Below are 18,667 nucleotides of genomic sequence, written 5' to 3'. Positions count from 1 at the left end.
TGTGTGTGTGTGTGTGTGTGTGTGTGTGTGTGTGTGTGTGTGTGTGTGTATGTGTGTGTGTTCCAAAATCTGAACCACACAAAACCCTAAAGGAACTGAAAGACCCGATCACAGATGAGTCATGCCAGATCACAGACTGGAACAAAACAAACTTAAAGCAGCAGAACTTTCATGAGCCTTTTGCACTTTTTGATTCAGAAAAATTTAAGACAGTGAATTCTAGTTACTGGAACAGTAATTCTGTATTTTCTGTACATTATTGTACAGTATATTTGGCCCTATGCTTCTATGTTTTTCTGTAAACCGATGCTCCTAGTAGGAAGTAAATCACCAGCCCCCAGTGCCTTAACCTACCTGGTAACTCTTCTAGGGTCAGCAGTAAGTCAAAGCCCCGCTACAGCATGTCAGCAAATCCTGCCCTGCCTGGTTTTACAGTTCAGTACAGACACATAAGACTCATCATGTAGATGTGCTGAAGGCAATGCAATGAAATGTATCTCAAGTGCATATTGCAGTTAATTGCTTGTATGCAGGATAATTATTACATTGTGCATATGTGGTTATTAGTCATTATTCAAAGCATTTGTGAAAACAGCATTTGATTCATCACCATGGGGCCGTGCAGCATCTGTGCTCTTGGCAGTAAATTTGTGCTGCTGACATATAGACCTAATTATTTAGCTTATTCATATGTGATCTCAGCTGTCTGGCTTGCTAGTTGATCATCTATTGGAATCAATTGCATTGTGAATTTTGGAGAGTTTGACTTCTTGTCTTATTATTTCCATATTATTTCCAGAATTTCCCTGGTTGGGATCAATAAAGTATATCTATCTATCTATCTATCTATCTAGTTAAAGTGAACAGTGAACAATTATATTGGCACAAAATTAGCAAATGTAACTTACTGCATATTAGAATACATTCATTATCATCGAGGCACCGCTTATACAATGATGGGATGAATTGCAAAATGTTGTTGAGTTGAACACTTCCCCAAAAAAAAAGTACATATTTCAATTACTCTTTAAAAAACACAAGGATCATTTTCATTGTCTGTTCCAACAGTGTAAGGGTAACCAATTTGTTTGCTTGGACATGAAACTCATTACAAATGGATAAAACCTGACAGAGCAGAACATGGTGGTGGAACTAGCAATATCCTTCTCAGGTATACTGTTATATATAAATTAAAGGATGACTTCAAGCAATATACATCAGTTTGCATATCTGTTACCTTAGCAATGTATTCTACACATATCCTAAGTATCAAATATGTGTCTGCACACCTTTGTGTTTTTTTTTTTTTTTTTCACCCTATCAGGTATCAGGCATTAGATGTTTTAACTCTTTCCCCACCTATGCTCCACAAACCCAGCACTCCCAGTATACTGCAGTTAATCAGGGGACACTTTCTGTACGTGGTAGATTGCTACGACGGTGATTTAGCAGGGGCTTTACATCGGGTTAATAAGAGGTTAATCCACGCCATATGTATTGGATGCAGAAGGTGAACCAGTAGCTATCCTTGGAAGTGAAACCAACTCTCTTGTTTCTTGGTTGTTGTTTGTTTTACTGTTGTTACACTATGCTCTTAGTATCACTATACATAACACATACATCTGTCATTTTTAATGCATTCATGTGTCTGGTTTTATGCAACACACATTTGTGCTACCTATCAACACAACATATGATAATGCATAATTCCCCCACAGTTCTATTTATATCATGTGTTTAAGTGACACTTTGGCCTCATAATTACTTACTTACTTGGACTTTATGGAAGAACTATGCACTGCACTGCTGACTGACACAAATGACATGGTAGAGGCTTTGCATGGGTTCAAAAAGAGGTTAATCCTACCTCTTAGTATTAAATGTAAAAGGTGGCTTGAGCAGCACCGTGGTCATAGCTGGTCTCATAATGAGCTCACTACTACCATCTAGTGGGCAGAAAGGGATCAGGAGAAGACAGACATTATCTGAATTGGAGCAACCCAGTTAACTCTGAGACATGTAGAGACAAAAAGACAACTTGAATTAATGTTTTTTTGTTTGTTTGTTTGTTTTTTATTATTAAACATGACATCTCTTCAACTTAACGAGGTGAATTAAGAATTTGTACATTTGTCATATACAAATGTTTGAATGTCTCAATGAGGTTTGTTTTTTTTCCACTTCACATGAACAGTAGATCCTTTTCACTGCAGCGATTTTGAAATAGCAGGGTAAACACAGGTGTTACTAATGATATTAATTATGGCTCCACTCCCTTCCAGTGTAACAGAGCCACGGTGCTGAGCATTCTGCTTCACTGGAAAGGCTAAGCTAAATGGAACGGCACGGATTTACGTCATTACTGTCATCAACATCACCTGTGTTTACCCTGCTTTTTCATGGCAAAATGGCCGCTGTGAAAAAGGTCTATTGCAATAAAATCAAAGCATGAATTTACTGATAAACTTTATTTCTTGAATTAAACTTAAAAATATGTTGTTCATATCTAATAGTGACACAGTTAGGGGCAACAGTTAGCTAGCTGACAACATTTGCTAGCTATATTAGCGCTTGTGGTTAGCTAGAGTTAAAATAAATATCTCTCAGTATCCAAATACCTGGATGACACACAATAAATCTCTCAATACATCCATCTGTTTTCAGTCTGTAGTATGTCAGTAGCTACAGCAATACAGTACAGAGCAAAACACAATTTTTGCTAGTTAGCTAACTCAGAAAATTTGCTACCTAAATAGTAGCAATAGCAGTTTTCTAGTAGTGTTGGAATACCAGACAATCTTTCACTGTGATATCAGTTGTAATTTTCTGACTAATGAGCTTATCTAATTCTTTTTTTTTTTTTTTTTTTTTTTTGAATGAGAGGGGGGAAAAACAACAACTGGTGATAAAATCTCGTAGCCACGGTCAATATTTGCTAGTTAGCTAACTCACCAAATTTGCTAATTAAATTTTAGTGTATTTTCAGGTGCATTTGTTTTTTCTTACAATGGAAAAAGCACCAACTGATAACAAAATCTCATAGGCCTAATCATTTTTTCAAAACCTATAAATATGAAATATGAAATTGTCATTGCTAAGGGTAGCAAGATTATTGAACACATGGAAAATAAAGGAATAAAATGCTTTTATTGAAATTTAAAAAAAAAAATGTAATGAAATTGAAATTAGAAATTGAAATAAGAATTATATTGAAATTATAAAATGTTGTATTAAAAAACACTGTAGCATGTCAGCTTGGCCATCCTAGGGTTAAGAAAGCCAAGGTCACGTAACAAAAAAAAAGTTAAAGCACAAGAATGAGTATGAACACTTTAATAAACAACCTTGTAAAACCTTTGGACCTGTGTTCATTATTATTTTACATGCATTAAGATGGTGTCAATATGTTTTTAAGCACCAGTAGCCACTGAACATCTCTCCTGACATCGCCCTCAGTGGGAGTACTGTTCAATGTCTGTTCGAAAAACAAATGCTTTTACCACAGGTCTGGGCATAGTGAGGTAATTCAGAGCTGGGCAAAGTGGTGTTATTAATAGAACACTGTAAACACACCCCAAAATGCACTTCAGCCAAGCAGCCAATAGCAGAGTAGCAGGAGAAGAAGAATGGAGAGGAACTATGGCTGCTCCACTGGGCGAGATGATGCCACTCTGTGTTCGCTGACATAGCCCAGAGCTTAGTGCAGCTGTGAAGAGAGAGAGAGAGAGAGAGAGAGAGAGAGAGAGAGAGAGAGAGAGAGAGAGATGAGGGGGGGTTGGTGAGCATCACAGTCAGAACAGGAGAAAAGGAGGGGAATTCATGTGGAGGAGGGGTTTTATCAAGAGTGAGAGCGCTTAAAAGAGCTGGTGAGGAAAAAGTGAGTGAGAGAGCAACAGAGAGAGAGGGAGGGAGAGCAAGAGAGAGAGAGAGCAAGCGAGCGAGCGAGCGAGAGAGAGAGAGAGATGCTGTTGCCAGGGAACAGTGGTGAAGTCGAAACGTCCATCTTCAACAGCTTGCGGGGGGGATAAACACATGCTCGACCTTGGACACGCAGAGGACTGAGCGCGTGCCGGAGAGGGAGGAAGAAAACAGCTGATCCTGACTCGGGGCACCCATGCGATCCCCTGCACCTCGCTCAGCCCAAGAGACCCGAGGAGAAGGTAGGCAGGTGTGATTACATAACCGTCATAACCCAGCTCCTATAAAGATGACATCATCACAGCAGGATTAGGGCCCGGGGGTGGGCGGGAGGCAGGGGGGGCTTGGTATTGGTCAAGAGGAGGCAGAGGGAGGAGAAAAATGAAAGGGTTGGTTGTTTGGGGGGGGGTTGATGATGATCAGAGAAGCTAAAAGCACTGGGCGAGGATTATCTTTTGTCCAAAAACAGCATGGGATCTAACCGCTGGTGCGCATGAAAAAAGATGAGGGCAGGATGGTGTGTGCTTGTGTGACAACCCAGGCGCTCCCATCCACCATCCCGGTGAGGTGAGGTGGAGGGAGGGGGGCAGCATCTCCCGCAGCCCCCCGTCACCACCAACAACAGCAGCAGCAGCATCAGCTTCAGCCTCCCAGCCCACACACACGTGTCCCACCTCCAGATGTAAACAAGGATGAGCCGCGCTCCTCTTCTCTGAGGAAAAGCCGAAGAAGACAAACGGGGGATCTTTCCCAAACGGCAACAGAGGAGAGACTCATTCTCTATGTGAGTATCTGACCCCCCACCTGAGCCGTGTTCTCCAGTTTTTTTTGGGACGTGATTTTTTTTTCAGTGGCAAGCCGCATGGGTGATGCACCAAGAGCACTCCCTCACTCGACGAGATCGGCCCTTCTTGGTTTTACTGGTGTGATTCACATCACTGAGACAATGTCTTTGTCCCTCTGTCAGATGAGGGAAGGATGGCTGTCGTGAGATGAAAGGCGCTCTCTCCTCTCTCGCACACACTTCAAGACTTTTTTTTTTTTTTTTTAATCTTTCTTGCCAGCTTCCTGTAGCACACAGCCAGGCGTGTTGAACTGCTGATGAGGAAGGCTGAGCCCTCTCCATTTAGTCTAATGATGTGCTATCTCCGTCGCCTCTTGTCACTGATGGCTCTGTTAATGCTTAAATACAATTCTCCGTAATGCATAATAATGATTACTGCACTAGTTTAAGTCGAAGTACTGCTACTTCATTTCAATTTTGCTCAAACCCACAGACCCTTATTTCAAATTCTTGTGGGGATCCCAAGGTTTCCAAAGGTCCAAAGACATTGCGATGAAAAATAATGGCTTCTTTGATTTGAATATTTCACTCAGTTTAAGCATGATGTAGTGCTTACATTGAAGTGAAGCATTATAACCAGCAGATACACAATATGTGTGTGACACTGCCAAACAGTATGAAAAAAAAAACATGCTTTTTTTTTTTAACTTTGAAGCTACTTAACAGGACATTTACGGGAAAATCAGTGTTTTGGGGATTAAAGTGAAACAGTTTGGAGAAAAACAATACACAAGGAATTTATTATTGTGGGACAAAAGGATTAAAATTGTGATTATGTTCCAAAATGGATTACCCATCAAGGGAAGGTTCCTAGAAAACAATTCAGTGGGTCATTATTACCAACCCATGGAATGAGTGTGGTTCCTTTCGTTCTGCCTAATTTAGTCAATCTTAATGCTCGGTTTAAGCAGAAGAGCACATTGTTAAAAATACTCAGAGGACTAGTGCTGCTCTAAAAATCTGCTCAAGCCTCGCCTCCTTCCATTTCTGGGACAAAACATTAGGTGCTGGGTTTGGTAGGTAGAATGGGGTGAGTGCAGTACAGGACAGTGAGTGGGAGAGGAGGGCTGTTCCACCATCTGGACACAAATCCCAAGCAAACACGTGCTGTTGTAACATTATTTTCTGTCCCTCAATCAAGCAGTTCATTGTATGAGCAGCTGGAGTCTTAGCAAGAGACATCTGCACAGGCAACAATCCACACGCACTAATCTGCTGCTTCTGTGTGAATTTTCCAGTTTATTCTAAGCCAGTCACGGGATTAGTGCCGTCACCAAGTTTGTCAGCTTGGAAAATTATGCCATTCCATCTACATCCAAAGTGGTTTCATTGAGGTTCAATGTTTAAAATGCCATAGTAAGACTAACCTTTTTTACTGCAGTTTCTGTGGCTATGCATTGAGTACTTCCCACAATCTGGTTTCAGCCACATTTCAAAACCTGTTTGTCGAGCTACACTTTGCTGCGTTGATAACATTTGCACCAACTTGTCGGATGGAATTTTACAATCCCATAATCACTGGTATGAAGCCACTGCCGCTTTTGATATACAATGTAAGTAGACATTCATCAGTCTGTGTTGCATTTTTATCACAAGGGAGTTCAATTTGTCTCTAACTACAGTAATAGCAGTGCAGCTGTGTTTTTCTTCTTTCAAAGTTATCTTTAAATGTGTGAACCAAAGAAACCTCAGGTTGAAATTTGCATAAAATACCGTAAAGGATTCAGGCCATCGAGCTCTTAGTATTTGTCACTGTGAAATTAGAGATATCTTCATCCCTTTTCCGCATCAGGGCTACAGCAAACACTGGCAGCAGGATGTTTTATTGTAAACACGTCCCCACCATCCACCCTCATTTAAAATCTAATGATAACACAGCAGGACTAGCAGGCTGTAGCCTAAAGGCAGGGGCCTTTTAGTTGCCATTTGATGATTTTTTCCATATAGGCTCTAATGTGTCTGGTTGTAGTACATCAGTGCCATGCCGGTGGGCAAATGGACTCTGGAAACGTCTGCTGTATGAACTGTGGCCGGGGTCATGATGTGGGGAGGACTCTCGCTCACTCGTTCCCCGGGCCCATTTCGGACATGTGACTCGCACATGATGCTCACCCTCCATGCATGACTGCCCCTTGAATGACAGCCTGCAACACACTGCCCAAACACGGGACACGATGTATACACGGCTTTACGTCACACGGCCAGGAAATGGACACAGCACTGAATGGAGAGTTCTGTCATTTCTTATTCACTATTGGGTTACATAACATAGGAAGTTCAGATTATTGCTCTGTGCTATGGCTGCACAGACGCTTTGCCTGCATCACCCAGAGGGGCTCTGTGAGCAATATGCTCTATTTTCGTCTGCTTCCTCAGGGATGGATGAGAAGGTAAACCCAGTGAAACTTAGTTTTCTCAACTCCTCATTTACAGTGACATCACTGTGTAGCAACAGCTGGGACAAGGTGGGCAACAATGGGAGTCCATTTGCTATAATTTACCATTGCTATTCAAACTTTGTATTATGTTACAGTTCACATGATTGGATTAAAGCAAAACACAGAGCTAAGTTAATTAAATTAACTTAAATAAGTTAGTTCCAGTCTCCTTTAGTATGTTGCAGGTTTTAACATTGTTTAATTGTTTGTTCCTTTCTTCAGACCCTCAATACAGGACTTGTGTTTTTTCCCTAGGAAGGCAAAGTCATGACCCAGTTGACTTACATTCATTCTCTACAGACTTTTCCTAATCTTAGCCATCACCAAATCATGCCTAAAGTTTTTTTTAAATATTTTATTTATAGAATTTTCAAATATGTAAAAACAGTACACCATATTCCTACTAAAAACTCAATAATACAATATACCTGTAACAGCAATAATAACTATGATACAACAACAACAACAACAATGATGTTGATAATTAATAATAATGATAATGAGAGGACAAAGGGACAAACCCAAAGAGACAAAGTGTCAAACCTTAACCATAACTTTAACCCAATCTTTAACCAAACAATTGGGCATTTGGGAGGGGGCCACCCAACATTTCCTGATTTTGCTGGTATTGGTGATGTCATGGCTTAACATCACTGGACCAAACCACGAGGAGGGTTTTCTTTTCTGTTGGAATGTCTCTTATGTTTGTCTGGTGCTTTCTAAAGTAACGTGTTACTTACCTTTTATAAAGCAGTTTAGTGATGTGAATGAACTTGTAAATGAATCTAAGAATGCTGTTTGATTTCCTTGTATTAAGCTTTCAACCTTGTGTGTCAAGGTACTGACTGAAGCAGGCGAGGTGTGAACTGAACTCCCTTGAGTCAACTGGGTTTTGCTCTTTTGTTTGATTTGCTATGAGTTTTTCATTTGCACGAGTAAAGGAGAGTACTGTAACTGAATATTCACTTCTAGGAAATCAAGATGAATGCTGAAGTCTGCCAGCCTGTCACCTTCCTTGACATTCAAACCAGAATATTCTTCAGTTGGCCACAGCAAAATCACACTGAGTTCACAAGGACTTTACACTTTTTGTGTCTTCTACACCAACCCAAGCATTTCACATCTGCCATCCATCAAATTATGGCTCAAAATATCAGTTCACGTGAGGCGCTAATAAATTCTGCAAAGCGGAGCACTGCAATATGCAGATTCTCTCTCATGCCAACCGTCACAGTAGACAGACAAGGACAGTGGCTGAAACTTTATGAACAGATTTATGGAAACACCTGTGAGTTTTTTTGAGCGCTTAATGCCTTGAAAGTGGAGTCTGGTCAGCTCTGGGCATCCTTTAGGGGTCCTTCAGGTGGATTCTCAGCAAAATGTGCAATAGTTTAATTTTACTGTAATGTACTTTACAAGAACTTTTTACAATAAAACAAATGTATGTGAGACAATTTTAATATCATGTTGTAATGTCACTACAAACCTAGAGTCACGTCAAATTGTAGTCTGTGGCTTAATGAACGTAGATGTGTATTTTCACTTTGACAAAGGTAGGCTAACGACTCCCATAGACTTCAAGTCTTTATGCTAAGCTAACAGAAAAAAATTACCCATGGGACCAAACCACTGGATAGATAGATGGATGTACAGAGGTGCAAATGGTATTGAACATATTGTCTCAGTCTAGTGAAGTCAGAGGAAGGGTATTTTGCCCAGAACATTATATTAATGAAATATTCCTTTAAGTGTTTAGAGGAGGTTTCCCTCCTTTTCCCATGGGCTGATTTTTGTCTGTCTGCCCTCCACAGTGAGCTGAGGCCCATCCCTCTTGGCACGGGATGGGTACAGCGGAAGCCACTCTACGCATGGACAGCATGGAGGTGAAAGACGAGTGGCAGGATGAAGACTTCCCCAGGTATCACTGTGTGCGTTTTAATGTGTGAGAGAGAGAGAGAGACAAAGAGTCTGTGTGTTGTCTGTCTGATGCGTGCACAGCTTCTGACAAACAGACTGGACACTGATGGCTGGTCAGTCACGTGTCTTTAATGGGGGAATCAAAAGGCAGCAGGTGTGTTCTTTTCTCAATATAGCACCAGGCGTTGCATCATAAAGTTGCATCATGTGAGTTCAAAAAATATCAGGCAGTTACATCAGAGGGAAACAGATATATACATATATATATTTATATATATATCACTGCGTCGAGGGATTATGATACAATTTCTCACCTGCTTTCTGTTGGGAATATAAAGACTATAGCAGAGGGTATATATTTAGAAAAGGATGAGAATAGCAGAACAGGAAAATGTATTGTAAGTAAAACACATATTAAAATTCAAACTTTCACTTCCCCCAAACAGGGATCTCAACTATGTGTATGTGTCTTGTTAAGTCATAATTAAGGTTCCTTGGCATTATTTATCGCAATATAATGATGACTATCACCAGAGAAAGTATAACCGCAGTTCCTGCTGGTTGCTCAAGTCTGGGTGTTTGCTGCATAATGTTTTTGTCTTCACCACTGCTTAATATTCTCTTCTTCCCTACTGACAACATAATAACAGCAATTATGCCAATAGCTCAATCAGCTAGCCCAGACTTGCGGCGTAACTGGGTGTGTGCATGCATGTCGGTGTGTGTCTATCTGTGTTTTTTGTCTCTCTGTGTGTGTGCTCACACACACAGAGTCTGTGTGCATGTGTGTAGCCTATTTGTGTGTGACTGCTCTCTACTGTAATCTAGCCCCCGTGTGGCACAGCGCCGGGGGTTCAGCTGTCTTATTACAATGTCAAAGGGGTGCTGCAAATTACTGGTGTTGCTTTCTCCTGCGACATTTACTGTATTGTCTCAGCGCCACACTGTAGTTAAATCACAACAGGGCCTCTGCGAAACCAAACGCAAGGCAAGAAAGTGAGGGAAATGATGCATAGTTTAGAGTTTATTTCAGTTTATTGCTCATAACCAGCATTCAATAAAGACATAAAAACAATTGTTAACTTTGTCGCAGGAAAACTACATGCCAAGGAGAAACTATAATTTATACATTTTCACTTTATACCATTCCATATCCACTAGTTGCACTTATATACTTGTAATGACAAGTACATTTTTCCATTATTAGGGGCCAATAAGGATCTATTAGGACCATATTTCTTTTTCTTCCTCTGCCCTAAAAGTATTTGTGTCTTCAAAAACGTAACACAGTTTGTGTGTAACTGTACAGTTCCCAAGCTTGGCAGACAGGTTGAAAATCTCACCCACTACTCAGACAAAATTTTAAAAAATTATATTGACTGGCCAGCTGGCAGCACTATAATAACAAACTTTACATTTTACTCTATAATTTTTAAACTGTGAGTGTCTGAAACAAGGTTCTTTTTTCCTGGATTCTGTGGGTCAAATCTATCCATATGAGCCCCGTCCATTTGCATCTAAACAGATGTTCCACCATTTTGTATTTTGTCCAAAACTGTTTTTTCATTCCTCCTCCTATAAATTTTGAGCAATAACCATCAGCTTTGTTACATAGTATATCTAGACCAAGCCAGACAAAGTTACTTTTTTCTGATTTTTGATATATGGTACCATTTCCTTAAAAATTGCTTTGAAAAGTTTGATTTTTTTTTATTAAAACGTACCTTAACACATGAACACATTAATACATCGAAGTGAAATTTGAGATACTTGTTCACGGACGTTCACTAAGCTTATGTGTTCAAGTGCATTGCATTTCATCTGTAGGGGGCGCTACAAATGAGAGGTTTTTAGTGTGACAATGGATTTGTGTGAAATTCGATATTCACAGTCTGCCTTTCAACACTCAGGCAGCCATCCGTTGTTGTTCTTCTTCTTCCATCTCTCCTGAGATTCATATTTTGTGTAATTCAGAACTGCTTGGACCCTGTCATGGCCATTTGCGGCTATATTTATCATATTTATGTCTCACTCTCCAGGCCCCTGCCAGAGGACGGAGATATTGAGACGTCATGTGGCCTCACTGACAACAGAACAAGTAAGCAAAGCTGTTAAAATCCAGGAATAGACACAATTAATCAGTTTAACTGCTTGTTGAGCATTTAGTTTTCATTTCAGCTGAGGTATATCCACCCTCTCCTGATGTTCCCTGCCAGATCCCCCCACCACTCTGGCTGTGGGAGAGACCATGGCCCAGCGTAAGCGTCGCACTCTGGTTGCCCCGGAGATGAACCTGTCCCTGGACCAGAGTGAGGGCTCAGTGCTGTCCGACGACTTCCTGGAAACGCCCGACGACCTGGACATCAACGTGGACGATATTGAGACACCAGATGAGACCGACTCTTTAGAGTTCATCACCAGTGGCAACGAACTGGAGTGGGAAGGTCAGTCAGAACCAGTCAGATGTTCAGGATCTGGAAGACATTGGATTTATAAGGTTTATTAGAAGCAAGACCTGAAGCATCTCGGTGGCTCAGCCACTGTCCTGCTTTTGAGTTCTGCCCCAGACCTTTGCCACATGCCATCCTTTTTTTTTGCCTTCCTGTCATTCACTGCTCTCAACTGTCAAATAAATCTAAAAACATATTTGAACAACCTTGTTTCAGTTGTTTCCCCACAAACCATAATGAGATCCTCTAAGGGCAGGGAAAATTCTACAGCCCTTGGGCTTATGTAAAACTTTCAAATCTCCTTTGGATTCTCTCCAAAAAACAAATTAAAAACAAAGTTGTTTTTCTTTGTTCTTGAAAAGGTGACATTTTGGAGATACATGTTTATGCGTGTTTTTTTGTCTGACAGGAACAAAATGTATCCAGCAAACACACCCAGAGATAATGTGCTGTTAAAATCCCTGCCTTTGTATCACATGTACCTCTGACTGATTTGTCTTGTCTTGTCTTGTCCTGATGTGTCTATGGGTACTGCAGTAGCCATTTTTGATGCTATTGAATTTTATTTATTGCTGACTTTGCATTTAACTCTGTAACCCTTTTGAATGTCTTTCATTGTTAAGCTTTCCACTCTGTGTCCCCTTATGGCGTCTCCCTCTCAGCCACTCAACTATCTATCAATAAGGAACAGAAATTGTTTATAGACTGAGATTTTCTCCATGAAGAAGTCTTGACTCTACCTCACGGTGGCCACCGTGCCAGAATCACAAACACGGGAGGTAAAAATGGTTTTTAAAAGTTAACAACAACCTTGTGATGTTGGCTTGTTTTGCAGATGACACCCCTGTGGCCACGGCCAAGCGTCTTCCCGGGGAAGGCGAGGAGGAGAGGGATGCGTCTGGTCGCCTGTGGCGCACAGTGATTATCGGTGACCAGGAGCAAAGGATCGACATGCAGGTCATCAGGCCGTACCTGCGGGTGGTCACGCATGGAGGTTAGCAAGGCTCAGAAACGTGTGTGTCTGTGCTTTTATGTGTCTGTGTTTGGCTCTATGATCTTAATACTCTATGTGAACTCCCCCTACGATCAATTCAAAGCCATTTACTGTCATTTGTTTGAAGAAAGCTGCTGAATGTGCGTCTCCGCTTTGCTCCCTCAGGTTACTACGGCGAGGGCCTGAATGCCATCATAGTGTTTGCAGCCTGCTACCTCCCTGACAGCAGCTGTGAGGACTACACCTACATCATGGAGAACCTCTTCCTGTAAGAGAACACTAGGGCCTCTTTTGTCGACTCATATTTTGCATCATGACTGAAACTGGGTTTTGTGTTTGACACAGAAAATGAAGGGCAAACCAGTGTAATCACTTGATTTTGGCATCTGCAAAAGCGCAACTCTGGCTTAGATTTGCATAAGAGCTTTTGCATAACAAATGTTTGTAAATGAAGTTCACAGTAAATGTCTTTTTCTAAAACCGTAATGCACAATCAAGGGAAGAGAGTTGATTAGCTTGTTTGTGCTGCCATCAGGTACGTCATAAGCAGCCTGGAGCTTCTGGTGGCAGAAGACTACATGATCATTTATCTGAACGGAGCAACTCCTCGCAGGAAGATGCCGGGCATCAGCTGGCTGAAGAGATGCTACCAGATGATTGACAGGAGGTAAGATGGATAACGTCAGGATAGTCAAGCTAATGTGATGATGTAAGGCTCTAGATGCTGTTGATGTGGAAGATGAAAATGATGTTGATAATATTACAAAAAACGATACAATGATAAGGGGAGGGGGAGAAAGAGGAGGCTAAGGAGGAAAATATCACGTCCTCTTTAATCTGAATGTGTTTTTGCAGACTGAGGAAGAATCTAAAGTGTCTGATCATTGCTCACCCGTCATGGTTCATCCGCACCGTCCTGGCCATCTCAAGACCTTTTATCAGGTGAGGAGCTCTGCTCGATCTGCTGGATGTGGCTCATGATCCATCAGTTTCCCCTTGGAGGTTTTTACTATCCAAGAGTCCTCTTCTCTTAACAAATCTAGGCAAGAGAGAGACGATAGAAGATAAATTACAGATCAAGTCATGATGATCTGAAGGTGGGCAAATTCAGGCAGTTGCAGAGCGGAAAAGTAGACAGCAGGTCATCCCACAACCTGTGCAGGAATCATTTCAATCCCTCTCAATGCAGCTCCATGAATGTACAGGACTTTGTCTTGATGACACTGATGCAGACACATAAACACAACTGATTTTGTGAAGATAATTCTGTAACGTTGCTGTTGCTGCAGTGTGAAGTTTATGGATAAGATCCGTTATGTTCACACCCTGGAGGAGCTCGGCCAGATCATCCCCATGGAGCACGTGCAGATCCCTGAATGTGTGCTGCAGTAAGTCCTGTCTGCCCCCAGGGGTCACCCCTGAGACACTGCATATTATTTTGCCACCCAGGATATGTTATGTGTTGGATTGATTGCAAACTTATGAGAAACCACTCACAGCAGAGTGGGAAAACCAAGCCTGGGTCAAACAGTGTTTGCAAATGATTGTAAGCATTTACTTTAACATGCTGTGACAACCACATAACTGGGATTCACCCAGAAATGGGATTTGAATGAGTCTTTGCGGATGCCGGCACCCATGACCAAGAATGTCAACAATCCTTTTGGAATGAAGTAACACCGCTAAAACTTATTCATGGGTAAATAAGCATATTATGATCAATCATGAACTATTTTCCACTGAAAATTCATCTCATAAGCTCAGCACAGTTAATGGCACATTTGCAAAGGTTAAATCTAGAAGACTGGATTTGTACAATTGATACAATCTTGACATAAACAAAAAATGTTACTGTGATACTTGGTAAATACATACACAAAAGTTTAGTGAAAAACTTATATTGCTGCACTGCAGTTTCTATAATATCATAATTGTACATTGTAATGTAATTTCAGTATGCTAATATGAATGAATGAATGAATGAATGAATGAATGAATGAATTTATTTTCGTGTCTGGACATTTAAGTGAGCCATCCCTCATGGGATTATACAGACACATTAATTACAACAAAACATGACATTCCAGCATGTAAACCACCTTCATCTGATAGCGCAATAATATACATGAACAAATATGATCCAAACATAAACATAAACCTCCCACAAATAAATAACACTTCAGTAAATATCCCACAATAGGAAACTATTATAAAATATACAGACCTACACCCACACAGCCCCCCAATGCACAGGTCCAGAATAAGATAAAATAAAATTGAATCTGCATCAGTTAATACCAGCCATTAATTATCAGATTATTGATCCAGTTCATGAAATAATAATCCACAGTCCATACCACAAAAATAATAAATACAATTTGAGGAATTTATTTATTGTAAGTTATTTTTCTCCTTCTTTCCCAAGCTTTGGATAAAAATTCAGAAAAGGCAAAAACATGTTCAAAAAGGTATTCAATTAAAGCTCCGTCCTCCATAGTTAACTAATCTAAGTCAGGATTATGCACTAATAAGTCATTACTTTGATTTTTTAATACCTATAACCAAAGTCGACAATACTATGCATCTGTATGCATGAAAGCCTTTCTGTACTTTGTAGCAAACCTCGGCATCAACAAATAACATGACATTTGCAAAGACTACTTGAACTTAGTTTTAAAAAATAAAATACCGTGAAATGCCACGTTCGTGTGCGGTTACTTGAAATTTTAATCACTGCCAAAGAAAAATCAGTACATTTACTTTCCAAATTAAGAATATTAAAATAAATGCTGTGCCTCAGATTAGATGAAATGATGGTTTAAGTGCAGCAGCTTTTTCTGTCTGTGACCCTTGTGCAATCATAAGAGACTTTTTGGGACATTTTTAGTCGATCTGCCACTTGCCGTACCTTGTGTCAGTAAAATCTCTCATAACCAGAAAGCTCGAGAAGCACGGCAGTAAACGGAGAGATAAGAGGCAACAGAGGCAGACTTTGGTTCTTCTTGTGTATTGCCTTTGTGTACAACTTTGTCACAGACTTTTACTCTCATTTATCCAGGTATGATGATGAGAAAATCAGAGCGCAAAGGGAAAGGTAAGCAACAGATTTTTGATTTGATTTGGCATCGAAAGTGGAAAGGATGCGTCCTCTTTTCTGCAAATGCCTGCCCAAACTGCAGCGGTGATCTTCCTCTCTCTGACTTCCAGATCCGAGCAAGAGCAGCAGCAGACAAACTCAACACTGCCTAAAGAAAGGTGACCTGGTTTCTCTGTCCATACAGCGCAGTGTCTGCATAAACACACAGTCCCTGCACCACAGCTACAGTGCAAAATGGCCACCCCTAACTAACCTCACATCTTAAAACCTAATTTCTGACAATGGTCTGAGATAACACCATTTATTATCTATGCAGTTTCAATTTTCAGAAATTTTCAAGTGACACTATCTTAAAATAAGGCACATAATTTCCTTAGTATCAATAAAATGTGAACTACTGTACAGAAATTATTGAAACAAGCTGATCTGCACAACTAGTAATCAACTAGTATCACTCTCTATTGGCAATTTTTTCCAACTGTTTGTAGGAAAAATTACTTTAAGACTCACACTAGATTAACTGGCTTGTTCAGATGACATAACTGATCCACCTTTGCATCTCTTCTCTGTGAATTCATGATCAATTTCTGCTGCTATGTGAAAGTAAATGTGCACGAGAAAGTATAACCTACTTTATACTTAAAGTTGCATAATGGTTCAATTTCCATATGACTCAACTGTAACCTCTCACTTTCAAGGCCCAAATCAATGATGGCGGAGGTGGGCCGTGACATCTGACATTAAGGTAAGGGCTCTCGTCGCCCTCGTCCATCAACTGTCCAGACTGGTTTGTAATGTCATCCCGCTGTAACTAAACTCTGATATGTGGGGAAATGTTCCCCTCTGCCCACATAAGGCCATGTGGGCAAAAGGGATATGATATACAATGCATCACCCAAAAGCTGAAGCAAGTGGTCAGTTGAACGTGGTGATCAAGGCCCAGATCCAGAGGGTCTCATGTCAAGAGCCTCACGTTCCATTTTATGAAACTGAGTCAAGACAAATCAGACCACAGCTAGAAAGCAAGCCAAGATGACTCAAATTCCAAATGCTAGACTGTATGTGCAACAGTATTCTTTTGCACTTGTCCATTCTCTGAGTCAAACGATTCCCTCTCAATAAAGGACAGCTGAGAAACAAGTCTACGTTGAAATCTTTATTTGACTTGTCCAAACACACATCAGATCAAGCGTGCAGTTTTAGCTTGCAAGTCCAAGTGAGGGCCTTACTGCCAAGTCATGGTTCAGTTCTTTACAGTTGTGACTGAGTGACATTTGAGTCTGAATGATGTGACTGGAGTCTTCAAACATATTCCCTCCATACCTCCTTGTCAAGAGTTCCACCCTATGTTACATAAAGCTCATCTGCTCAGCTCTTTAACCCCTGTCTGTACATACCTGATCAATTCTATTTTTAATCGTCCGAGCTCTGGCAAACTGATCCCGCACATCACAGCCTGTGCTGAAATTGGGGGAAGGACCCGCCACAGCGGGGCGGCCCGGGAGGCTGAGGGGGGTTATTTTAGAGAGCTCTCACTGTCCAGGGCTGCTGACTATTCCTATCAGCCTCCATATATCACAAGAGCTATCAGCCACAAGCTTGGCTGCCATCCCTGGAATGGTCACAGGCGCTATCTCCTAACCAAATCCCAGGGAGGGAAGCTGGAGAAAAATAAATAGGCAAACCTGATATGTATCATGTTGGAATAGCGGATGCCTAATGACAAACTCCTGCTATTCTGACTATGGTGCTGCTGATTTTGGTGATTATATCAGGGATTATGGAGATTGTTATGATTATGTGTGGTGATAATGTGGCGCATTATTCAGTCATGGTTATAAAAACAACTTTGACAATATTCCTGATATAGTCATTATCTCACTTGGCAACTGAAAGAGAAAGGACTAAACTTCTGTATTAACATTACAGGTTCTCACTAGAGGAGCGTCTTTGGAACAGACACAAAATGGGAGCCTTCTTGGATGATTAGCACACAACCATGTACAGGATTACACCATACTGACTGAATCCACCAGCTGAAAGACAATCATTTCTCATCGAGATCATTTCTCCAAAAATTTCATGTTCAACAAAGCACAGTAGGTTTTAGTAGAATCCTGAACAGGAGCAGAAATAGTAGATCTTCCCTGCATGACAAGTCCAGCTTTATCTGTGATCAGCTACAGCATGATTTGGAGACTGCAACATGAACTACAACTTTAACAGCCTGGGCGAACTCTAAAGCAGCTTCTGACAGAGCTTGGATCTTCGACCACTTTGAATTGTACATATTTGTATCACATATTTTTGAGAGACGTGTTTGCACTGATGCAGTATTTTGGTTTGATATGAATGGCATGGGTATTAGCTGAGTCCATGGTTGTTTACTGAAAACAAATAATGTGCAATAATTATTTCACAACATCGCTCTCCTTAGACCTAAATGAGATGTTAACATCAGCGGAGTGTCTAGTATTTACAGTCTTCATGTTTTCCAAAGTCTAATATGCGGGTGGCATGCTTGTGTGTACATATATATATATATATATACAGAAAATCTCTGTTAAGTTTCATTTTGTAGGTTTTCCAGTCATTTGCCATCATGTTTTACAAGGTACTTTTGCAAGAACTGAAAGCATACATTGCTACAAATGAGATAACGTATATTTGAACAGTGAAAGGAATTGATAAAAGTGTTATTTATGAATATGTGCCATTTATTTTTTTGTAAGAAAAATAAATGAGTGAACCAAAACAAGCTGCTGTGGTTATCAGTCCACTCTCTGACTCTGATATTTGATATGAATCTCTTATGAAACTTGCTAGCTCAGCCTTGTTCATATTTGCTTACATCCCCATATTTGTTTTTCCCTCCAACTTGGCCAGAGATTTGGTCCGAGATGTTTTTGATGTTTCCCGGTGATTAACAGTGACTCATTAGAGATTTATTAGAAAGTTCTTTATTGTGTTCTGCATGTTGGCCAAGTTAATAGATGTTCATTGTGTCTA

At 40.6% G+C, this 18,667-nt stretch overlaps 1 protein-coding gene across 3 annotated transcripts; it reads left to right on the top strand.

Annotated features, from left to right (window-relative positions):
- Positions 1-3,680: 3,680 nt before the first annotated feature.
- Positions 3,681-18,416, top strand: LOC115374977 (caytaxin-like). 3 transcript variants are annotated; one of them, XM_030074179.1, is made up of 13 exons: positions 3,681-4,160; positions 9,012-9,118; positions 11,157-11,215; positions 11,334-11,561; positions 12,403-12,561; positions 12,727-12,829; positions 13,097-13,228; positions 13,417-13,503; positions 13,851-13,949; positions 15,620-15,655; positions 15,769-15,816; positions 16,357-16,403; positions 17,588-18,416. In XM_030074179.1, the coding sequence occupies exons 2-12, from the start codon at positions 9,042-9,044 to the stop codon at positions 16,394-16,396; spliced, it is 1,068 nt and encodes a 355-aa protein (XP_029930039.1). In that variant the 5' UTR covers positions 3,681-4,160; positions 9,012-9,041; the 3' UTR covers positions 16,397-16,403; positions 17,588-18,416. The 3 variants fall into 3 exon arrangements, with proteins under 3 accessions (XP_029930039.1, XP_029930040.1, XP_029930041.1); XM_030074180.1 differs by lacking the exon at positions 3,681-4,160 and adding an exon at positions 4,593-4,702; XM_030074181.1 differs by lacking the exon at positions 3,681-4,160 and adding an exon at positions 6,080-6,315.
- The last annotated feature ends 251 nt before the right edge of the window (positions 18,417-18,667 follow it).

The sequence above is a fragment of the Myripristis murdjan genome, chromosome 17 (assembly GCF_902150065.1).
Source record: "Myripristis murdjan chromosome 17, fMyrMur1.1, whole genome shotgun sequence".
Classification (NCBI taxonomy): Eukaryota; Metazoa; Chordata; class Actinopteri; order Holocentriformes; family Holocentridae; genus Myripristis; species Myripristis murdjan.
This window is presented reverse-complemented; position numbering and strand designations above follow the sequence as displayed.